The sequence below is a fragment of the Melozone crissalis genome, unplaced genomic scaffold, assembly GCF_028551555.1.
Source record: "Melozone crissalis strain CALT ecotype California unplaced genomic scaffold, PUWL_Pcris_2 ptg000007l_1, whole genome shotgun sequence".
Lineage (NCBI taxonomy): Eukaryota > Metazoa > Chordata > Aves > Passeriformes > Passerellidae > Melozone > Melozone crissalis.
The window spans coordinates 8,046,217-8,065,514 of record NW_026535785.1 but is presented as its reverse complement, the minus strand read 5'-3'; the positions used below and the strand labels follow the sequence as shown (position 1 = coordinate 8,065,514).

At 45.7% G+C, this 19,298-nt stretch overlaps 1 protein-coding gene across 3 annotated transcripts in view; it reads left to right on the top strand.

The window, feature by feature from the left end:
* WDR59 (WD repeat domain 59) overlaps window positions 1–19,298 on the top strand; it is a 47,799-nt gene that overhangs the window by 12,638 nt on the left and 15,863 nt on the right. For 2 of the 3 annotated variants that reach the window (XM_054296164.1, XM_054296166.1), the window contains exons 7-19: window positions 1,543–1,631; window positions 2,093–2,209; window positions 3,169–3,246; window positions 3,984–4,140; window positions 5,794–5,873; window positions 7,996–8,128; window positions 10,191–10,315; window positions 11,137–11,301; window positions 12,096–12,191; window positions 13,599–13,755; window positions 15,036–15,105; window positions 15,375–15,528; window positions 19,143–19,199. In XM_054296164.1, the coding sequence (XP_054152139.1) occupies window positions 1,543–1,631; window positions 2,093–2,209; window positions 3,169–3,246; window positions 3,984–4,140; window positions 5,794–5,873; window positions 7,996–8,128; window positions 10,191–10,315; window positions 11,137–11,301; window positions 12,096–12,191; window positions 13,599–13,755; window positions 15,036–15,105; window positions 15,375–15,528; window positions 19,143–19,199 (1,478 nt within the window). The remainder of the gene's footprint in view (window positions 1–1,542; window positions 1,632–2,092; window positions 2,210–3,168; window positions 3,247–3,983; window positions 4,141–5,793; window positions 5,874–7,995; window positions 8,129–10,190; window positions 10,316–11,136; window positions 11,302–12,095; window positions 12,192–13,598; window positions 13,756–15,035; window positions 15,106–15,374; window positions 15,529–19,142; window positions 19,200–19,298) is intronic. The other variant, XM_054296165.1, reaches the window with a different exon arrangement.

The following is a 19,298-nucleotide window of genomic DNA, read 5'->3' as shown; positions in this document are numbered from 1 at the left end:
TGATTGAATCAGATGAGGAACTAAACCATACCCCAACAGCTCTCTGTGCCAGCCTGTCCCTCATTCACTCAGGGTTGGATACAGCAGTTGGCTGCATCCACTTCCCTGGGGTACCTGCAACATGCAGGGAGCACACAAGGTGCTGTCTTTGGGCTGTGCTTTCTCTGGAAAGGCTCTTGTCCTGCCTGCTGGCAGGGTGTGTGTCCAGCCCCTGCAACACCACCAGCTGGCAGGTGCTGTGTGTCTGTCCTCACTGGCTGGAGCTGGGGCTGGGCACAGATGATGAGCAAAACGTCCTTTCCCTGAGTTACTGTCCCCAGCACTGGAGCAATCCTTACAATGTGTGACTCTCATGCTCTGCTTGCATCTCCTTAGGCTGTGCATCTGCAGCAGCTCCCATTCCCTCCCAGCCAGCAAAGCTCTCTGTCACAGAAATGCAGAAAGCCTTACTGAGTCACAGAGGAGCAGTGGTCATTCTGGTGTCTGGGGTGAGGTTTCACAGCTGAGCCAGCCCAGCAGCCTGCTCCCCAGAAAGCTTCCTTGCTTCCTCCTGTGCCTGCTGCTGTTTAATGCTGGTCCAGACATTTGTGTACCCTTCAGTGAGTGGATCAAATCAATCAACTGGCAGTCTATTTGCAGCTTTTTATCCCCCAGAATAGCTTTTTGCCAGGTTGTCAGGATGAATCTGCTCACCATGCAGCAGGAGGTGGGTAGTGGAGGTGGGGAATAGCAGCAGGCTGAGATCTGTTTAGCTTTCTCATGGATCTCACCTTTCTGATAGCTCAAAAGGTTTGAAAATATGGCAGAATAAGGATGAACAGATGCATTATGCTTACAGTACCTGAACAATCCACATTAAATGAAGCTGTGCTTTGTTTCTATTAGAAATAACCACTTATCATCTGGTTTAACTGAGTCCCTCATGATACCACATATAAGTCATATTTAGACCATCATCCAGTTTCTTTACACTGCCATTGGTTCTTTGACTTCTGTGGTATATTTTGACAAATGGACCTTCTGGTCCACCCAGTGAGTCCACCCAAGGTCACCTGCACTGCAGCCTTCTCCTACACCTGTATTTTAATCACAGATCAATAGTAATAGTTGCCTGTGTAGCAGCTGATAGTTTGTGGGGGTGGTGGGGAGATAAAACAGGCCCTAAACACCCAGAAATAACTTGAATAAAAAGAGAGGGGATTTGGGAAGGAGATGATGCACCTTCATTTCTGATCTGGAGGAAGTTCCTCCATTTGAGCTAATGGACATGAGTATTCTAATCAGGTACAGCCCCTGGCTAGAAGATGTGATAAAGATCTCTAGGCATGCAACTGGAACACTTTGCTGTCCTGAGGATACAAATAATACACTGAGGAACCAGGAGTTAATAATTTTCATGCCATCCTTCATGCTGGCCTTCTGGGATATCCTTCCTCTGAACTGCCTTTCCTGGACTAAGAGCAGCTCTGGGCCCAGGCAATGGGACTGCTGTGCTCTTTTCTATTTAATTGCATGTTTTGGCTTGCTCTGTTTGTGCTGCAGCTGGAGCTTCCCAGGTGAAATGGAACAAGAAAAATGCCAACTGTTTAGCAACAAGTCACGATGGAGATGTCCGAATATGGGACAAAAGGGTAAGCTGAGGAATTTTTGAACAGTCTGTACATTTTCCCACCTATCTAATACAGATATTCCTCTGGTGACAGACAAATACTGAGGAAATGTACTACTTTATCCCAGAGCTCTCTTGTGGGTCAGTTTAAACTAGAGAGAATTGGGAGTCCAAGAGCCTGAAGAGAGTATGTAGGTAACCTCCTTCCTCAGAGACTGTACCCATTACCATTTTCCTTTTGATCTCATAGTACTTAACTGTTGAACTGAGTATAAAGTATGGTTAGAGCTGCTCTTGGTGACTGGAATTTGCCATACCTTCACAGGATTTTTTCTTCAGCTACTTATGCTGAGCTATTTGCTGTTCCCCAGCAGGGGTGGTTGTTCTAACTGTCTTGCCCTGGTTAAAGTCTCTTTTTATGCCAAAGAACTAGACCAAATTTCAGGTGTCCTATGCTGAGAAGGACAGTGTCTCTCCTTGCAGAAACCCAGCACTGCAGTGGAGTATTTGGCAGCTCATCTCTCTAAAATCCATGGTCTGGACTGGCATCCTGACAATGAGTATACACTGGCCACTTCCAGCCAGGACAACTCTGTCAGGGTAAGTGTTGTTTTTGAATTCCTGCTGGGGAGTAGGAAGGATAGTGGAGCAGATCCCCTTCTGCTGCTGCTGAAGTTTTGGGAAGTGCTTTGCCATTGGCAAGATCTGGATCTTTGTTTGGTTTCTGGCCACCCGGTGTGTGGAGCCAGGACTGCACTTTGAGAACAGGCAGAGAGGTCACTGAAGAATGGGTGCACATATGTTTGCCACATCTCTATGGAGATTAGGGCAGTATTGAAGCTGAAAACAACTGTCTCTGCCTGTTGCTTGCCAGAAAGGAACAGACCACACATGCCAGAAGAGCCTTTTTCCAGAAATGCATGTTGGCAGCCTCAAGCTGATTATAGTAACTTGTGGGGAGACATACTTCAGCCCCTGGAGTTTCCAAACTCATGTTGAGCAGGATTATCAATAAGAGACTGCCTGCAAGCACTGCTGTGCAGGGCCTTTTACTTGGGGGGAAATAGTGTGCTTTGTATGTCAGCCAAATGGAGTTCATTCACGTTGAGCTAAGCTCTGAGGCAAATGCAATTGATGTGTAGTGTAGCAAAGCAAAAGGTTAGATTCTTCATTAGAAAATTAGCAGTAACAGCAGGGTGGGCTTGCCTCCAGCCTGGACTGGCACGTTGGCTGGCAGCCTGCAGGGTACCTTGTAGCTCTGAAAGCCCAAGCAGGCTGCCTGTCTCCCTGCTCTAATTACTCAAGCTATGATCACTGTGAATATGACCCCAAGTCACTCATTTTCTAAGGGATGCTGCCAGATGCTGATAGCTTGGTTTTTGTCCTTTGGGGCCGTCTCTGCTGTTAATGAATGGGATTACTAATGATGCTGTGGGCACCCTGGCATGCTGTTTGGTCTGTTCTATCTGCAAGCCACATGGAAAACTACAGCCTGGAAGTATAGCCAGCTGACTCCTGCCTTTGCTTGCCTTTCACTTGGTTTGTTGTTTTGTTTCAAGTTCTGGGATTACCGTCAGCCTCGGAAATACCTCAACATCCTTCCCTGCCAGGTTCCCGTTTGGAAGGCAAGATACACGGTCAGTGAGAAACTCCCCAGTTCCACTTGTGCTCTGAGGAGAATGCACAAAGAGGCATTAAATAAAGAACTGCCATAGGGTTTCTCAGCACTTCTACTTGCGGACATTATTAAGTTGTTTTTAAAAATATTTCTTGATGCCTATAAGGCATAGAACAGCAGCATCCACAATGGGGGCATTCAGGAGAAGGAGTGAGCACCCACCCAAGTGAAGATAAGGCTCTTCATATCAGTCATAATCCCCAGAGATGTGAATGTGGCCTGAAGCCAGTGCTGTGCCTTGAATCTTGATCCCCTTTCCCTGTCCAAGCAGTGAGGGGTGTGGGACTGGTTTCCATGTTCCTCTGAGCATTGTGACCCTGAGGAGCTGCTGGGGCTCAGTCCCCAGGTAGCAGTTCTTGCAGCTCCAGGCAGATTGCAGTAAGGATTCCCAGTGAAAAGTCACTGGTGAAATCCCTCCAGCCTCACAGATGAAAAGTGAGGAAGCAGCAGAAAGAAGTTACTCATCTTAAGTGAGCTGCATTGAATATCTCAGTGCACTACAGCTTACCCCTTGAAACACAATGGTTTTGCACACCAATTACCTTGTATCTTCCCAGGTTATGGCCTGGTTGTATTTTGTGCTGAGCTCATTTAAAACCTTTGCATTTGTGTTGGTGGGAATAGGGGAAAATTAGAGTATGTTAATAGCAGCATGGAAACTCTCCCTGGCTAACTGGAAGGGTGTTTCTCCCTAAGCCTTTCAGCAATGGACTGGTGACAGTGATGGTCCCCCAGCTCCGTCGGGAAAACAGTCTCCTCCTCTGGAATGTCTTTGACCTGAACACGCCTGTCCACACTTTCGTGGGACATGATGATGTGGTGCTGGAGTTCCAGTGGAGGAAGCAGAAAGAGGGTGAGTTCAGGGTTGAATGTGCTCTCTTCCCTACACTGTGGCTGTCAGCTAACCAGGGGTGTGGAGACCTGGCTCCTGATTGCAATGCTGTTACTTTTTGACTTCTGCCTTTCCTTGAAGTAGCTCCTGCCCACCTTCCTGTCCCCCACTGCCTCCCTGTTCTGTACTGGTTGTATCACTGTGCTTACAGAAGCACTGCCTTGTTTCCATGCTACCAAAGCAAATCTGCCAAAAGCTGAGTGGGTCAGTGGTAGCTTTCATTGCTTCCACTCTCCTGGGAGTCTCTTTTTAAATAAATCTTTTAGCATAAATTGTGCAAATTATTAGATAGGTGCATGAGTGCAGGCACCCTTTCCCTACTCAGGCTAACCAGTTAATCCCTCATATCGTGGCCTGGATCAGCAGGCTCCAGCATATCCCAGACCACAGACCCAGCAAGCACACCTTACTTGTCTGCTGCAAGGCAAGGGAAGAATAACATGGGATAGAGTCTGCTGTTAGAGTTCAGTTCTGACTAAATTTTCTAGTGTAAGCAGCTAAGAATAGGAGATTCGATACCAGAGGTTGCATAACCACACAGAGCACAGCTTTGTTTCCAGCCCCTCAGCTGCCACTGACAGAATGTGCATTTCTGGCTTTGGTGTCACTTGTGCTACAGCTTTGCAGTGCTGTGTGAAAGTGCTGGTCCAGCCCTTTCCCACCAGTTAAGTCACCTCCTTCTCCATAACTTGATTTTCCTCTTTCAGAAAGAGGAGAGCAATGGCAAACTGTGTTAGGATCTTGAAGCACAGACTAAGATAGTTTGTGAATGAGCATTGAAGCAGGCTTGAGCTACAGTTGGTTGTCTTAGCTGCTTTAATAGATACATACCCAGGGTTGGACTTCTTGCTTGTCTCAAGTAACATAAATCAATCACACAAACATTCCAAGTCTGCTTCAGTGTGGAAACAACCAGGATAGCACAAATTTCCTTCCACAGAGTCTGTTGTGCTGTATTTAGACAGCCCCTGTGCCTCAGCAGAGGGGTGTAGGAAGCAGCTGTGCAGCAGCAAATTCTTAAGCATAGCAGCTGTTTGATGAGGGAAACTTAAAACTGTATCACAAGACCTAAACATGGACATAAATAGGTCTGTGTACCTCTGCCTGTTGATAGATAGTATGTGGTTAGATCTATTTCCTTACAACCTGAACTTGGCATCATCCAACTCTTTCAGAAGCAAGAAGAGGAAAGGCAGAACCGCCTTCTCGTTGCTTAAAAATGTTTTAAAACATCTGCCTCTTGAAACAGATTTGATGAACTAAAAGATATTTTTACTTTACAGTTATAGTTGAGAAAAATTTTTACTGTACTATTTCTTCTATTTAAATAAACATTGTTGTGGGTCTTGTTTATTCTGATTGTGTCACATTCATTGTACTTGGTCCTTTTGGCTTGTAAATCACAGCCTGTTCAGAGGTGTGGTGACTGTGGTGTGAGGAGGCACAAAGGCTGATGTACCTGGGTCAACTGGAACCCAAAAAGGACTTGCTGTGCCTTTCAGTTTAGTGCCTTATGAATGTGCCTGCTGGCTTGTTTGAATCTGTTTACACTGACCCCAAGGCTGAGATAGTCTCTGTTTTCTGGTGAGGTCTCTGATTGTTTGTCCTCTTTAGGCTCCAAAGATTACCAGCTGGTGACGTGGTCCCGCGATCAGACCCTGCGCATGTGGCGGATTGACTCCCAGTTACAGAGGGTATGTGGAGCTCTGCTTCTAGAACTGTAGACACTTTCCTTACAGGCTGGATTCACCTCCCCTTCTTGCACTCCCAGTCACTCCTCTGGTATCATAGAGCTGCAGGCACAGAAGCTGCTGCTGCTGCTTCACTTTCCTCTTCAGCTCCAGCCCAAAAATATCCCCAGGGAGACCTGTGATGGGCCTTCTCTTTTGAGCCTGTGTCTCAAAAGTTTTGGTGGCTGTGCAAAGCTGCTTTGTTGTCTAACATTAAGTGCAGAAGTTTGTTTGGAGAAGGTGGAGGGCAGTTACTGCCTGCATTACCTCTAAAATGCCACAAGACTCTATTTCTTAGCAGTTTAGGTGCCAGGTAAATGTAGGAATTGTGCCCTCCTCTACCTCCCCTTGTGTCCATTGCCTCAAAGCCTGGGGTGGGTGGTGTGAGTGGATCTGCAGCAGATTGTGATGCAATTACTAGAATAGCTGTGCTGGCTCATACCATAGGTTCATATGGCCACAGTGGGCCCTGTACATCTTCAGCTGATGTCTTGGGAGGGGTTAAGAAGGAGGCAGGCATGGAGTGATGTTTCTCTCAAATGCCCTGTCAGCCTCCTGCTGTTTGCAGCTTAGAGGCTCATTGAGCCTGGCATCTTTGTATTTGATAGAGCTTGATGAGTGTCACTTCCATAGACTTGTTCTTTTTTTTTTCTTGGACCTGTGTAAATTTTTGTCATCTTAAACATCAAACAACAAGGAGTTTCAGGGCTTTTCTGCATGTTATGTGGAAAACCATCTCATTTGTTTATTTTGCCACCTAATTTCATTCAATTGAGATGAAATGAGCAATATTCTCTGTGTTACTGATGATTCTGTAGGCCTCCATCATATCCTTCTCAGCTGCCTCCTTTTTCAAGCCAAAAGTTCTTGATTTAATTTATCCTTTGTACTCGAACTTTGTCCTTTTGCCTTTCACCACCCTTTTTCAGTTCTAGTATATACCTTTGGGGATGGGGATCTGAGCTTTGTTCTTTCCAAAGAATTCTCAGTACTCAGTTTAGTTTGTAAATTGTTTGGCATAATTCCATGAAATCATCAGCTTAGTCTTGCTTCTTCATCTTGTTCCCTCAACTTGAACTTTCAGCTTGAAATTTTTCCCGATGTATGTTGCTTTATTTTTATCTGAGCCAAAGTTCATCTTTCATTTTAATACAGTTGCTCCTGTAAGGTCCTTCTGTGATTATTTGCCATCAGCCACACTTGCTAATGCCCTGAAAAACTTGGTGGCATCAGCAAACCTGGTCATGTCGCTATTCACCTCCTATTCCAGGTTTTTAATGAATATGTTGAGAAGCATGTGTCCCAGCACAGATCCTGCAGGAGTCCTGCAGGTCTGTAACAAACTTTGTCTGTGAAAAATGACCCTTTTCTCCTACCTGATATATTTGTGAACATTTGATTTCTTTCCTGTCTTTAAATCAATTGTTCATTCATGTCAGAGACTTTATTTTTCCTCTACTGGCTCCCACTCTTTTGTCCTTGTCTTTGTCTGGATCAAACTATGCACATGATGGCATGTTGCTGGTGACCAATGCTGTAATTTGCTACATCACACCGTTATCCTTTCTCTTCCCTTCATCTTCCCAGTTTTCTTGTGCTGAATTTCAAATCCAGGGTTTTATAGTCTCATTTTGATACAGGACCTGGAACAATAGGACTCCATGTATGTACCTGGGTCTCTAGATCCTTCTGGAGTGTAAATATCAAATGCAGAAAGTGTGCTACTATTAAATTTGATCTAAAAAATTGAACATGTTTTAACAAATTAATTCAAGGAATTGAAGTAATATCAGTTTTAGTTTTGACTAAAGGTGAACCTCTATTTCTTAGACTGGTCCTATCAATTAAGTAGCTTTTTAAGTGAGCAGGAGATTTGGCCAGGCTGTTGAGGTGACAAAGTTAAGGGTGATGGAAAGTGGAAGATGACCTGTCTTTGTCACAGGAACAATGCAGTTTTAGTCATGGATGCCGCGTGGATAGACCCACCTTGCAAACCCATCTGTCTGGAGAAGTGAGTTGTTTAGTGGGGCTCTTTCCACAACTTGGATTCTGTTGTGCAGCATGTGGGTGTGTTTGTTCTTTTCAGCTCTGTGCCAATGATATCCTGGATGGAGTTGAGGACCTCATTGATGGGATTTCTCATCTGCCAGAGCCGGACAAGACCCTTCACCCACAGGACACGGAGCCCCAGCACAACTCTGGACATGGGGATGAGGAAGGTGAGAGAAGTGGTGGCTTCCGGAGCCTCAAACACCAGCATCTTTGGGGTGGGAGGAAGATGCATCTTGGCATAAAACATAGGCAAAGCACAACTTGCTGCTGTTTCAAAGATTAATGGATTCCTCATCAGGGAGGAGGAAAAACACTAGGGGTTCCTCAGGATGGTCATTCCAAGTTTTTTCTCTTTTAACACAATGATTCTAGCTGTAAAATGAAGCTCTTCTTTGTCATGATTTTCATTTAATTGCGTGCTCTTTAGGTTGTAGTTGTGGCTTGTTGCCAAAGGTAAGGCTGCCTGATCTCTCTTTTTTTCCACAAGTGAGAGTTAACTCTTCCACTGTCCCTGATGATGCACATCCAAACATCCCATGTGGTTACTGTGTGGGTCTGGTTTCCATGTGGTTTCTTCTTTGGTTCAGACTGTTATGGTTTTCCTCATAGCCAAAGGGAATCAATGTGGCTTTTCTGTAGCAGGGCAGATTTTGCTGCAAATAACATGACTGCAGGATTAACACACAGGCAAATCCCTAGGTAGGAATTTCAGTTCTTTCTAGCCAAAAATCTATTGTGGACTGTTGATGTTTCACCCTGGGGGTGGCTGCATTTCAGCTGCAGACAAAGCCTCCATGTTACATTAGTACAGCACTTTGGGGGATCTTTTGAAGAGATCAGCACTCTGCAGGTGAAGGAGAGAGCCCCAGCTGTGCCTTTGCTGCACAGCTCTTGCTGCTGCTTATGGAGGAGCTTTAGGAGTCTGTACAAACGTGGGGCTTTGGAGGATTAAAAACTAATTGGAAGGGAATGGGAGGAGAAGACAAAGGGAGGGCACTGCCCATACTGGGAACCTCAGAGATGGCTTTTCAGTAAGCTGTGTGGTATCTTGAGCTAGAAATAATTATCTTCCCTGAGAGCCACTGATCTTCCTTTAATCTCCTTTTCAGCTCCCTTTTCTGGAATATATCTAAGCGCTGTAATAGAATTGCAAACAAGAATGATTGGCTAAGCATCCTACCTATCCAAATCCAGCAGCCCATTGGGTAGTGGTAATACCAGATATTTGTCCCTGCACCAAAGTCAGTAACTCCTAGATGAATGCCTGTAAAAGGTCAACTTCTTGAATTTCTTTTCATTTGTTTATTTTTGCTGGGAATAGTCTGTGCAATGTGATATTGCAAGTGTGAGAATGACAGCTGAAAAATCAGGACTTCCCTTCTGTCCTTGGAACCATCACAATATGTTTGGCTTTCTTAAGAAATGGTGCCACAGCAAAACACCCTTATGGAGCTACACAGTAAGAAGCAAGGCACAACCACAGGCAGAGACCAATTCTTCTGAAACTCGGTGAAGTTTGTTACCTTAATTGTAATTCTCTGTGTCCTGCAGTGCTTGCCTGGCTGTTTAAATGTGTTCTGGCCTTCAGGGGTTATTGTCCTCCTAAAAAGTGCTGGAACTGGAGAGTTAGGCACAGTATTTTGATGAGTCTTTAAAGGCTGTTAAAGCACTAGAGTGCTTTGCAACATTAAATGCAAATGGCTGCTGCAAATGAATTAAGCTTCTATTAGGACCAGAAATACTCCCTGCTCTCTCCCAAAGCATTGTTATGCTCTGGAAGTTTTCCCTGAAAGTCAGGAATTGGTGGGGTTTTAGTCCCAAGGACCAGAGCTCCTCCTGGAGACTGCTAGGGCTGCAGTTCTTTTCTGCTGAACTGAGATGCTCCAATTCAGCCAGTCATGACTCTGGCAGCATTGTGTAGGGAGGAAAAGGGGTCTCACATGAGAAGAGAAGGACCATTTAGGACTGTACAAAGTACAGGCAGGTTCTGTAACTTTCTTGGGAACTCTGTGTGCGGACAGCTTTGGTTTTTTGAAGAGAAGGGATAGAAACTTGCCTCCAAACAGCAGCTGAGACTGTCCAGCTGACAAATTTTTTCCAGGTAAAGCTCATACCTTCATTTGTCAGAAGAGCAGAGGAAAACCTGCTGTCTTGGCTGCCTCCTGACATCATGTGAGATACTCTGCCTGTTATAGCTTGTCTCAACTTGTTTTCCATCTTTCCTTTCAGCCTTAAAAGAAGATTTCCTGAATGACCCCCTGGTGGGAAAGAAAACAGACCAACTGGGGCTGCCTCAAACACTGCAGCAGGAGTTTTCACTGATCAATGTGCAGATCCGAAATGTCAATGTGGAGGTACAGAGTTTCCTTTTGCTGGCTTGTTGGGAGGGGATGTGGGCAGGCTGGTTTATTGGAGCCTTTAGAGGGGAACCTTCTTTGCTGCAGTGACTGCTGTCTGTAAACAAGTTTTATTCTGGGCTGTCAAGATCCTCTTGGCCCAGGGTAGTAGGAATGAGGATAATCCCAGACAGTGGTGTGAGAGAAATGTTTCAGCACAGTAAGTGCACTGGCTGATCTTGAGAAGGCTGGATGGTGTTTTCTTCTCTGCCTAGACTGCAAAGTGGAAGGTAACTTGTTCCATGCAGTTGATCTCATTTCAACTGGTCCTGAGTCCCATCTATTGAGCTCTGTCCCCCAGTTTTGCCCCCTTCCTTGCACTCCAAATTCTCCTCTGTGCATGGAAGCTGACTGGAGGCACAGCCCTGGACTGGACTGGGAGGCTCAAGGCAGCTGCCTGTCTCTTTTCCCCACCTCTGTGGTTTCACAGCTCATGGTGTGATCCTGATGTAGTTTTCTGCTGCCTGTTACTGCTGCACTGGGCCAGGAGCTCTCCATGGCCAAGTGAAGTGGGCTGGGGTGCTGTTGTGAGCAGAGCCCCCTTCTTGTGCTACCTGGGCTGGCCACAGTCTCGGTTGCTGGGATGTCAGTCTGCTGGTGTGAGCTGAGCCTGTCCCCGTCTGCCTGGGGCTTTTTGCTGTCACTGTGTTCCCTGCCCTTGAGAACAGCATGGCTTCATCTTATGTGCAGAGGAATCAGTCCCTCAGCATGAATTTAAGCCACTGTAAGTGTAAAAGTCCTGGGAGATCTAACTAGAGACCAATTGCTTTTCCTCACAGATGGATGCGGTGAGTCGCAGCTGTACGGTGTCGGTGCACTGCGGCAACCACAGAGTCAGGATGCTGGTGATGTTCCCTGTCCAGTATCCCAATAATGCTGCACCATCCTTCCAGTTCATCAACCCAACCTCCATCACAGCCTCCATGAAGGCAAAGCTGCTGAAGGTGTGTAAGGAGTAGAGAGTGTCTTTATAAATGTACAAATGATGGATACTTGACGTCTGGATTTTTGAGATATAACTAAACATCAGACTTTGCTGAAGACATAGCACAGGTTATGTTGAACTGGTAAATTGTGAAGCCCATAGGATGAGGTTTTTGTTGGTGCTGCAGCCCAGTGTTTGGGGCTGCAGCACCAACAATGCTTCTTCATTGCTGCTGTATTCCAGTGTGATGTGTATTGCCTGAGGATCCCTAACATCCTTCTCATGCAGTTGCCCTCAAGCCAGTAATAGACAAAATCACCAGCTAAGCATCCACCTGCAGAGTGATGCTATTTTTGAGCTAGGATGTTGCTTTTACTGCTCTACTACACAAGCTGCTTTAAAAATGAGGGTATTTTTTTTACACAGGCCCTGGTAATTCAGACCAGGTGTTTAATCATCTGGTGTAGCAAATACTATTGCTAATGAAATCCTTTCCCCAGCAACACATTGATGGATCAGTTTGGGTTTCCTCCTGAAAAAACCTGATCCAGTTTGCCACAAACTGGCATAAAACATATGGGCTGCAGTAATATTGAAGCTAAGTCCTGGCTCAGTGTGCTGCTAGGTGAACCTCAGTGCTCTGATAAAAGCACACAGCCATTCCTCAGAGCAGACAGCACACCAGTGGCTCCAGTGGACGTTAGGGAATGTCTGTGACCTGTTCCTGGCATCTAAGCTGCTCTGCAAACAAAAAGGATGTGGGCAAAGTGTGGAGGTAACTGTGAATAAAGTTGTGTCTTGTATGTATTCCAGATACTGAAAGACACTTCCCTGCAGAAAGTGAAGCGGAACCAGAGCTGCCTGGAGCCTTGCCTGCGTCAGCTGGTCTCCTGGCTGGAGTCTGTCGTGGTACGGAGAGCTGCGTGGGCTCCCTGCCCTAGTTTGTTGTCTTTTCCCATCTCCCACACTTCTGACTCTGCAGTGAGAGTCTGGCCTCGTTAGATGTGTAAATAGACCCCTGAGACTGGCCATTACATTTGTGTGAGCACTTCTGGCTAATGTTGAAGAGAGCTGGGTGGATGATTAGATGTGTTTTGTTTTCCACTAATGAGGCCCTGAAGGTTTGCTTTGGGGAACTCTGATATCCAGGTTACCAGGAGTGACTGGAGATTGGAGAATCTTAGTGGTGCATGGGAGCTTCCCAGCTCAGAATGTATTTCACTGACTGCCAGGGCAGGGTTATCATCTGTGAGAGAAGGTAAGAGGCTCAGGTTGTTGATGGAATCATTCTTGTCTCAAAGGCAGTGGCAGATGTCTTCACCTCCTCAGTTCAAAGTCAAAGGTCCTTCTAGTCCTATTCTAGGGTTTTTGTTTTCTTCCCTGAAAAAAACCCCAAACTGTGAAAATCTGTTTTTTTCTGCAGCCTTCTGCTGAGGTTTTGTAGGGATGATACTGCAGATAAATCTAAGTCACACTCTGCTCTTAGCTGTGAGATCTGTGATACCTACTCAGCATCCCAGTGTCAGGTATTAGGTCTTTGTGTGGGTGAAGTGTACTGGAGTGGGTGTTTTTAGCATTCAGGAAAAGATTGGAGAGTCTCCTCAGGTTTCTTTTCTGAGAGGTTTTGTTTATTCATCACAAATAAAGGGCTGGGGTGTTTTTTTTTTACATGTGAAGGCTTATTCTGCTTGGTTGCAGCAGTAATATTGTAATAGTGGGAACTTTCTCTGTTGTATGGAAATCTGATGACTTGAGGCACCCCTGCTTTCAAAGAATTCCTTTAGACTGAAGTAGTAGTATTATTTATCCACATAAATGCAGATTTCTGCCAAAATTCCTGTGGATAGTCCTGATGACCCCAGTAATTCACACCACCTGCCTTTCTCACTTGAAGACTCCCAGCCTGTGTTTGACACCCCTCACTTGTGTGACATTCCCACTCAAGGAGATTTTGTGCATCATTGAGGGATCATGTTCAGCTCAACTAGCTGTCTTGAGCATCATATCCAGAGTTTGAAGGTCAGATTTTCTGTATAGTTTCCTCCTGTTCCTCCCCAAGTTAAGCTCTGCATTTCACCATGGTTATGGTGGGAGAGAAGTCTCTGGACAAGCAGTCAGAGAAGCTTTTTCCTCAAAGGCAAATGTGCCTGCAAGTGCCTCTGCAGCTGAAGCAGCAACTGCGCTCTGAGCTTGGTCTGCTCTGGCTCAAAGGATGAGCAGCTCCTGTGAGGCTGCTTGGCACTGCCATGTCTGATCTCTGGCTGGATTTCTCTCCTGTGGCAGCAGGAGTGTGACCTTGGGTACCTTCTGTTTCAGAACCAAGAGGACAGCACATCCAGCAATCCCTATGCTCTGTCCAACTCCGTGACGCCGCCCTTGCCCACGTTCGCCCGGGTCTCCAATGCCTACGGCTCCTACCAGGACTCGAACATCCCATTTCCACGGACCTCTGGAGCCAGGTTCTGTGGTGCAGGTCAGCCCTGTCACTGATCCATTCAAACAGGTACCCAGGGAATGGTCCTTTTAGAAGTCTTGGGGAGCACTTGCCTCTGAACAAGATGAGGTTTGGTCATTGCCATGCAAGGAGTAAGGAATGGTGTTAAAGTAGTGATACTGTGGTAAATTTAGAGGTGAGACTAGTTAGCAACTGTTTGCAGTTGGGGTTGCATGTGGGGCTTCAGGATTTGGAAATGCAGGGCTAGCTGAAGAGATAACCTTTGGCTTGTGGCATGCCAGAAGCATTGACAGATCTTTTTATAGAACACTGGGAATAGCTGTTTTCCTTGCCTAGTTCTTTGCTACCAGCATCACATTACTGGGTGTATTTTGGCACTCAGTCTTCACAAAACTCCTGTGATTTGGGGTTGAATTTACCCCTTGCTGAAACCATATTCATATTACTAACCACTCTTTTCTCATTCTACACTCTTTCACTTGTTCAAAATAGCTTTCCCAAGGTCATTAAGAAACTTCCCCTAAATGAAAGATGGGGTACAATAACATCCAGGTTTCCAGGAGAGCACATAGAGGGTAAAGTTCATTAAAAACCAGGTTAAGATCTGAGTAAGAGCTGTTAAGTTTCACTGAGCTGTTTCAGATGCACATAAGCCTTTTCTGAACCTGACTGCATCCCAGTGTAAGCACATTTTGAAAGCTGCTTTCCACACAGGCCTCCCTGAATTCCCAAGTAAAAGTAAAACAGAATAATATTGATTGAATAGGCCCAGTAAAGCCTGCTACATCCTGAAATGCTTGCAAGAGTAGGTGGCTGAAGACACTTGAGAGGCTAACAAATGGGATAAGGCTTGTGAGAGAATGTTTTGGAGTTGGTTTCAGATGGCTGGGGCTCTCCTGTTGAAGAAGAGAGTTGTACAAGCTGCAGTGGTTTCTCTGCATTGCCAAACATCACCTCACCTCTGGAGTAACAGTGCTTGGCAAGTTCTGGTGGAGAGTTAAACATGAGCATACATTTGCTCATTTTCTTTCCCTGTCTTTTCTCTAACAGCTATAAGCCACTTGAAGTTGTGCTTTTGAGAGAAACATCTCAAAACCTCCATGCTTTGTAGTGGGTTTGCAGGGAGTTGATTTGGGTTGAGAGAATGCCTGCTTTTAGTTCATAATTATTAAGGGTAGTGGATAAGAACCAAGCCCCTTGCCTCTGATACACAGGGAAATCTGGTCATTTAATTTGAACCACCCCTGAGTGATCTCCTCCTTGCTGCACGATCTTGATGCCATGTCCTGCCCCTTCAGGGTACCTGGTGTATTTCACGAGACCCATGACCATGCACCGCGCCGTGTCCCCGATGGAGCCCACGCCCAGGTGAGTGCCCTGTGTGCAGTTTGAGCAGTGCTGCTGTCATGGGCAGGAAAGCAGGAAAATACCAGGTCCTGCATTGGAGCTTGTCCCCTCCAGTGTTAGCTGTGCCCTCAGCTCAGAGCACCTGGGCCCTTACACCACAGGGCCTCAGCAGAGACTTCTTCCCAGACAGTGGCACCATTGCTGGCAGCTTGGGTTGGTGGAGATGTCAGTGTGAGCTGCAGGGTGTTTTGGTGGGAAAAGGCCCTGGAAGTGTGTTCCCTTTCTTCCAGGTCTCTGTCAGCGTTATCAGCCTACCACAGTGGCCTCATCACTCCGATGAAGATCCGCACGGAGACTCCGGGCAACCTGCGCTTGTACAGTGGGAGCCCAACGCGCAGTGAGAAGGAGCAGGTCTCCATCAGCTCCTTCTACTACAAAGAAAGGGTAAGTACCACACCAGAACACTGCTGCCAGCACTTCAGCCTCCATGATCTGTTTTCCTTTCATTTAGCATTGCTAGTAACAGAAGCTTTATATTTCTCTCAAAAAGACATCTTTTTACAGGCAGCTCTGTCAAATGGATTTATCTCCTATTAGCAACTTCTTTACCAATCCTTTCTAGCATTTAACCTGCTTCTTTTGATGTTTCTCTGTGCTGACCATCACAGTTTCCTTCAGTGCATTACACTGTCTCCCTTTGCATTATGTAGGGTTAAAATCTCACCCTTTAAGAAGTTGTAGTCTTCAGATAGGTACATGTAGGCAGCTCTTGCTGCTCTGGGTACTCCCTGATATATAAAACTGCAAAGGGTTGTGACTCTGCAGCTTTCTGCCAACCTCTCCTGGTCTATGGGATGTGGTTGGTTATTTCTATTTCAGGTGTTTCTTTCAGGGATATGTGCCCTTTTTTTTTTTTTATAAACAAAAATAATTTCTACATGATTCTCTGAAGACCTTCCAATTCACATAATTCTAGTTTAGGTGAAGGTTTTGCTGTTGTTCCTGTTGACAAGGCTTTGGAGAAGAGTGGGATTGTTTCCTTCTGGGATATGGTGAGTGAGGAACACCTGTGGTAATTGTAGGGTGGCTGCAGGGTAGTTGTAAAGCAGCTGTGAGGGCCTGGTGTGCCTGGAGCTGATGCTGTGGGAGCAGTAGGCCAAGCAGATTGTTAGAAATGAATTGTGCTTCAGCAGGGGGTGAAGTGGCTTGCAAAAATGCAGTAAGCTTCCACTGGGAGCCTCAGAATTTGGGGCATTGAGTAGTTTGTTCACTGTCCCTGCAGAGGACACGGATCTCTTGCAGCAGTGAAGAGCTTCCAGGTAACCCAGGGAAAGCCAAAACCTGTCTGCACTCTGCTGGCAGAAGGGTTTGGGAACTTGTGTTCCAGGAGCAGAGAAGTCAAAGCCTTGAACACCCATCCTTCCTGGGCACCCAGACAAGTCTTGTTTTTCTGGTGGTGCTGGGTGTGTCAGCCCATCCTGTCTCTGGGACTGTGTCCTGCTTACATGATGTCATTACAGCTCCCAGCTGTGGGGAGAGCCCCTGTCCCCAGTGCAAGTTCTGCTTCCATACAGACCCCAGAAGACTCTGAGTCCCCATCCTGTTTTTTTTTCCCCACACAAGCTTTTTATCTTTTTGATGAAAAGAGAAAATGGTGCTGCCTGGAATTACAGAAGAGAATTATAGCCTGTCCTAGTCTTTGTAGGAGAGTTTATTTAAAGAGCTACCTCTGTCCTCTGCAGCAGGCTTGTCCCCATACACAGCCTCTCTAAGATGACAGACAAGGCTAAAAATAACATGTGGAACCAGCTTAGTGCAATTTCATGTGACCTGTCTCCCCAGCCCTTGTATTGATGGCAACAAGATTTTTGTCACAGGGTAAAAGAATTGAAGAGAACAAAGCATGTGTGCAGCCATATCTGCTGAAAGCCAAGGGAAATTCCTGTGTTCCCCTTCCCCTGCCGAGCTATCTCCTGGCATGCTGGAATAAATGTAAGAACCCTAGCAGGGAGCTGGTTTAAATGTTCTTGCAGATGAAATAGTATTTAAAAAATACCCAAAAAGCCTGTATCTCCCTTCAGGAAAGGTTTTCTGATTCTTCAGGAGTTGATGTCATGGCCTCTGTTAGATCAATGCTACATATTTTAGCATTGATCTACATTGTTATTTCATTAAGACAGTTTTTAAAAGCCCAAACTCTGAGTTTAGTTAACTCCTAGCTCTGAAGCTTGGATTTTATATTCACATTAAATAAAAACTGAAATTTTGTGCATCAAACTGTGATACCAGGCAACCTCATCCCCAAAACTGAATTTATCAGCCATAACCAAGTATTTAAATCCAGTGTAGCAACCACTGGCATCCACTACCATTAGCAAACAAATGGAATTTGCCCATTGCTAGACAGGAAAGATGTCATGTTCCCATAAAGGCAGGGGAGCTGCTGATTTCCAGCAGAGAGCTCCTTAGTAAGCCAAAATGATGCTAAATCTAGCTCTGAGCCTTTCTGTGCTCATTTAAATATGTGTATATATATGTGCATGCACTCACACACATCCATACATATATATATATATATATATCTTTCTCACTTCTTATTCACACATGCACACTCCTCATTTCTTCCTCCCTCTTTTTCACTTCTCAAAAAAAACCCACTGAAGAGCAGTAGTCAGCAGAAAGGAGGAGCTTTATCTGTACCATGGCATTGCTGTCAGTGTTTTGAAGCTGAGTGTCTCTTAAAGAAGGTGCCATGGAGTCCTTTTTCCCCCCTGCAGTTAGAGGGTCCTGCCAGTGGGGACCTGGGGGCTGCTCAGCCTTGCTGTACCTGGGTGTGGTGACAGGGGTGTCCTTATGCTTCCCGTCAGGGAACTGGTGGGGGGACTGAACTTAGTTTTGCTGCTTTTCCACTGTACTGAATTTCCTTCAACTAACCCTTTTCTCCTTCTCTGTGAGGCCTGCTGGAGGAACCTGTAGCACATGGCTGCAGCTTTCTCCTCTCTTTTTCCACAGGGCCCTGCTGCCAGCCTTGGCTGCCTGGCTGTAGGGCTCTCCCAGCAGTAAGATGCAAGGGGATGTAGAGGCTCAAGGCATGGTTGATGGTCCTGACTGTCTATCATCAACTGAAAACAAATGCAAAATACATTGTACCTCACCCAAATATCCCCTTTTATTGTGTTGACTCCTAGAGATCTGTACACACAACTTTTTTTCAAGTGAGTGTACACTAATGTGCTTTGAAAGATTCCATTTGCTGTTGCTGTAATACTGTGTGAGTACCTATTGCAATATCTTCAAGTTCCTAATGAAAGCCTCCTTTGGAGCTATTTGGCATAGTCAGTCAGTGAATTTGATTGCTCACTCAATCTGAATGAGTTTCTCAACCCATTATAACAATACCCACATGGCCCTGCCAAGTAGCAGTGTCTCTACATCCCTTCTAATATCCTGACATATGGTTTTTATTGTTTAAAATGAAAGTGAACAGTTACAGCAGGTTCCAATGAATGAAGTTCTGGAGGATGCTGGATGTTAAAGGGAATCTGAGTAAGCAGGGGTGTCTGTTTAGCTTCCTGCAGATATCTGTGCCATGGCACTGGACAGCTGTGCTAAAAATGATGCAGTTTACACTTAGCTGCCTTCCTCTTCAGGCGAGAGGAGTAAAACTTTGGAGTTTAAGCATGTGGGGCACTTGGGTGTTGTCCTCTGCTCAATTCATGGTATGAACAAGGTCACATGAAGCAGTTCAGTGCTTCTTGCAGTAATACAGCTCCATGTGGAAAACTTTATTCAGATTTGTGTTTGCCAGAGTCTTCCATAGAGGCTGATGTTGGGCACACACACAGCAGCCCTTGCTCTGCCAGAGCCATCAGTAATGCTCTGTACAAATGTGTGAGGTGAAAGTGGTTTGCAATGTTCACTGTGTACCAGAGCCATTGGGAACAGTATCTTTTACTCTGCTGGTTCAGGGCACGTTTCATTTCAGTTTATTTACCTTTGTCTTTAACTCTCTTGGTGTCTCTCTTGCCTCCTCCTGGGTATAATGTTTTCGCGTACAGATGTCTCCTCGCTCTGCCCGGCGCCGTTGGTCCATACAAGCAGTTAACGACTTCCCGGTACTGTGTGCTGTGCTAATTCTGTCCTTGACATGACCCTGTCTTCTGCCCAAGGGCCCAAGAATAAAATGCCACCTGCCTGCCTTTGAGTAACCTGCA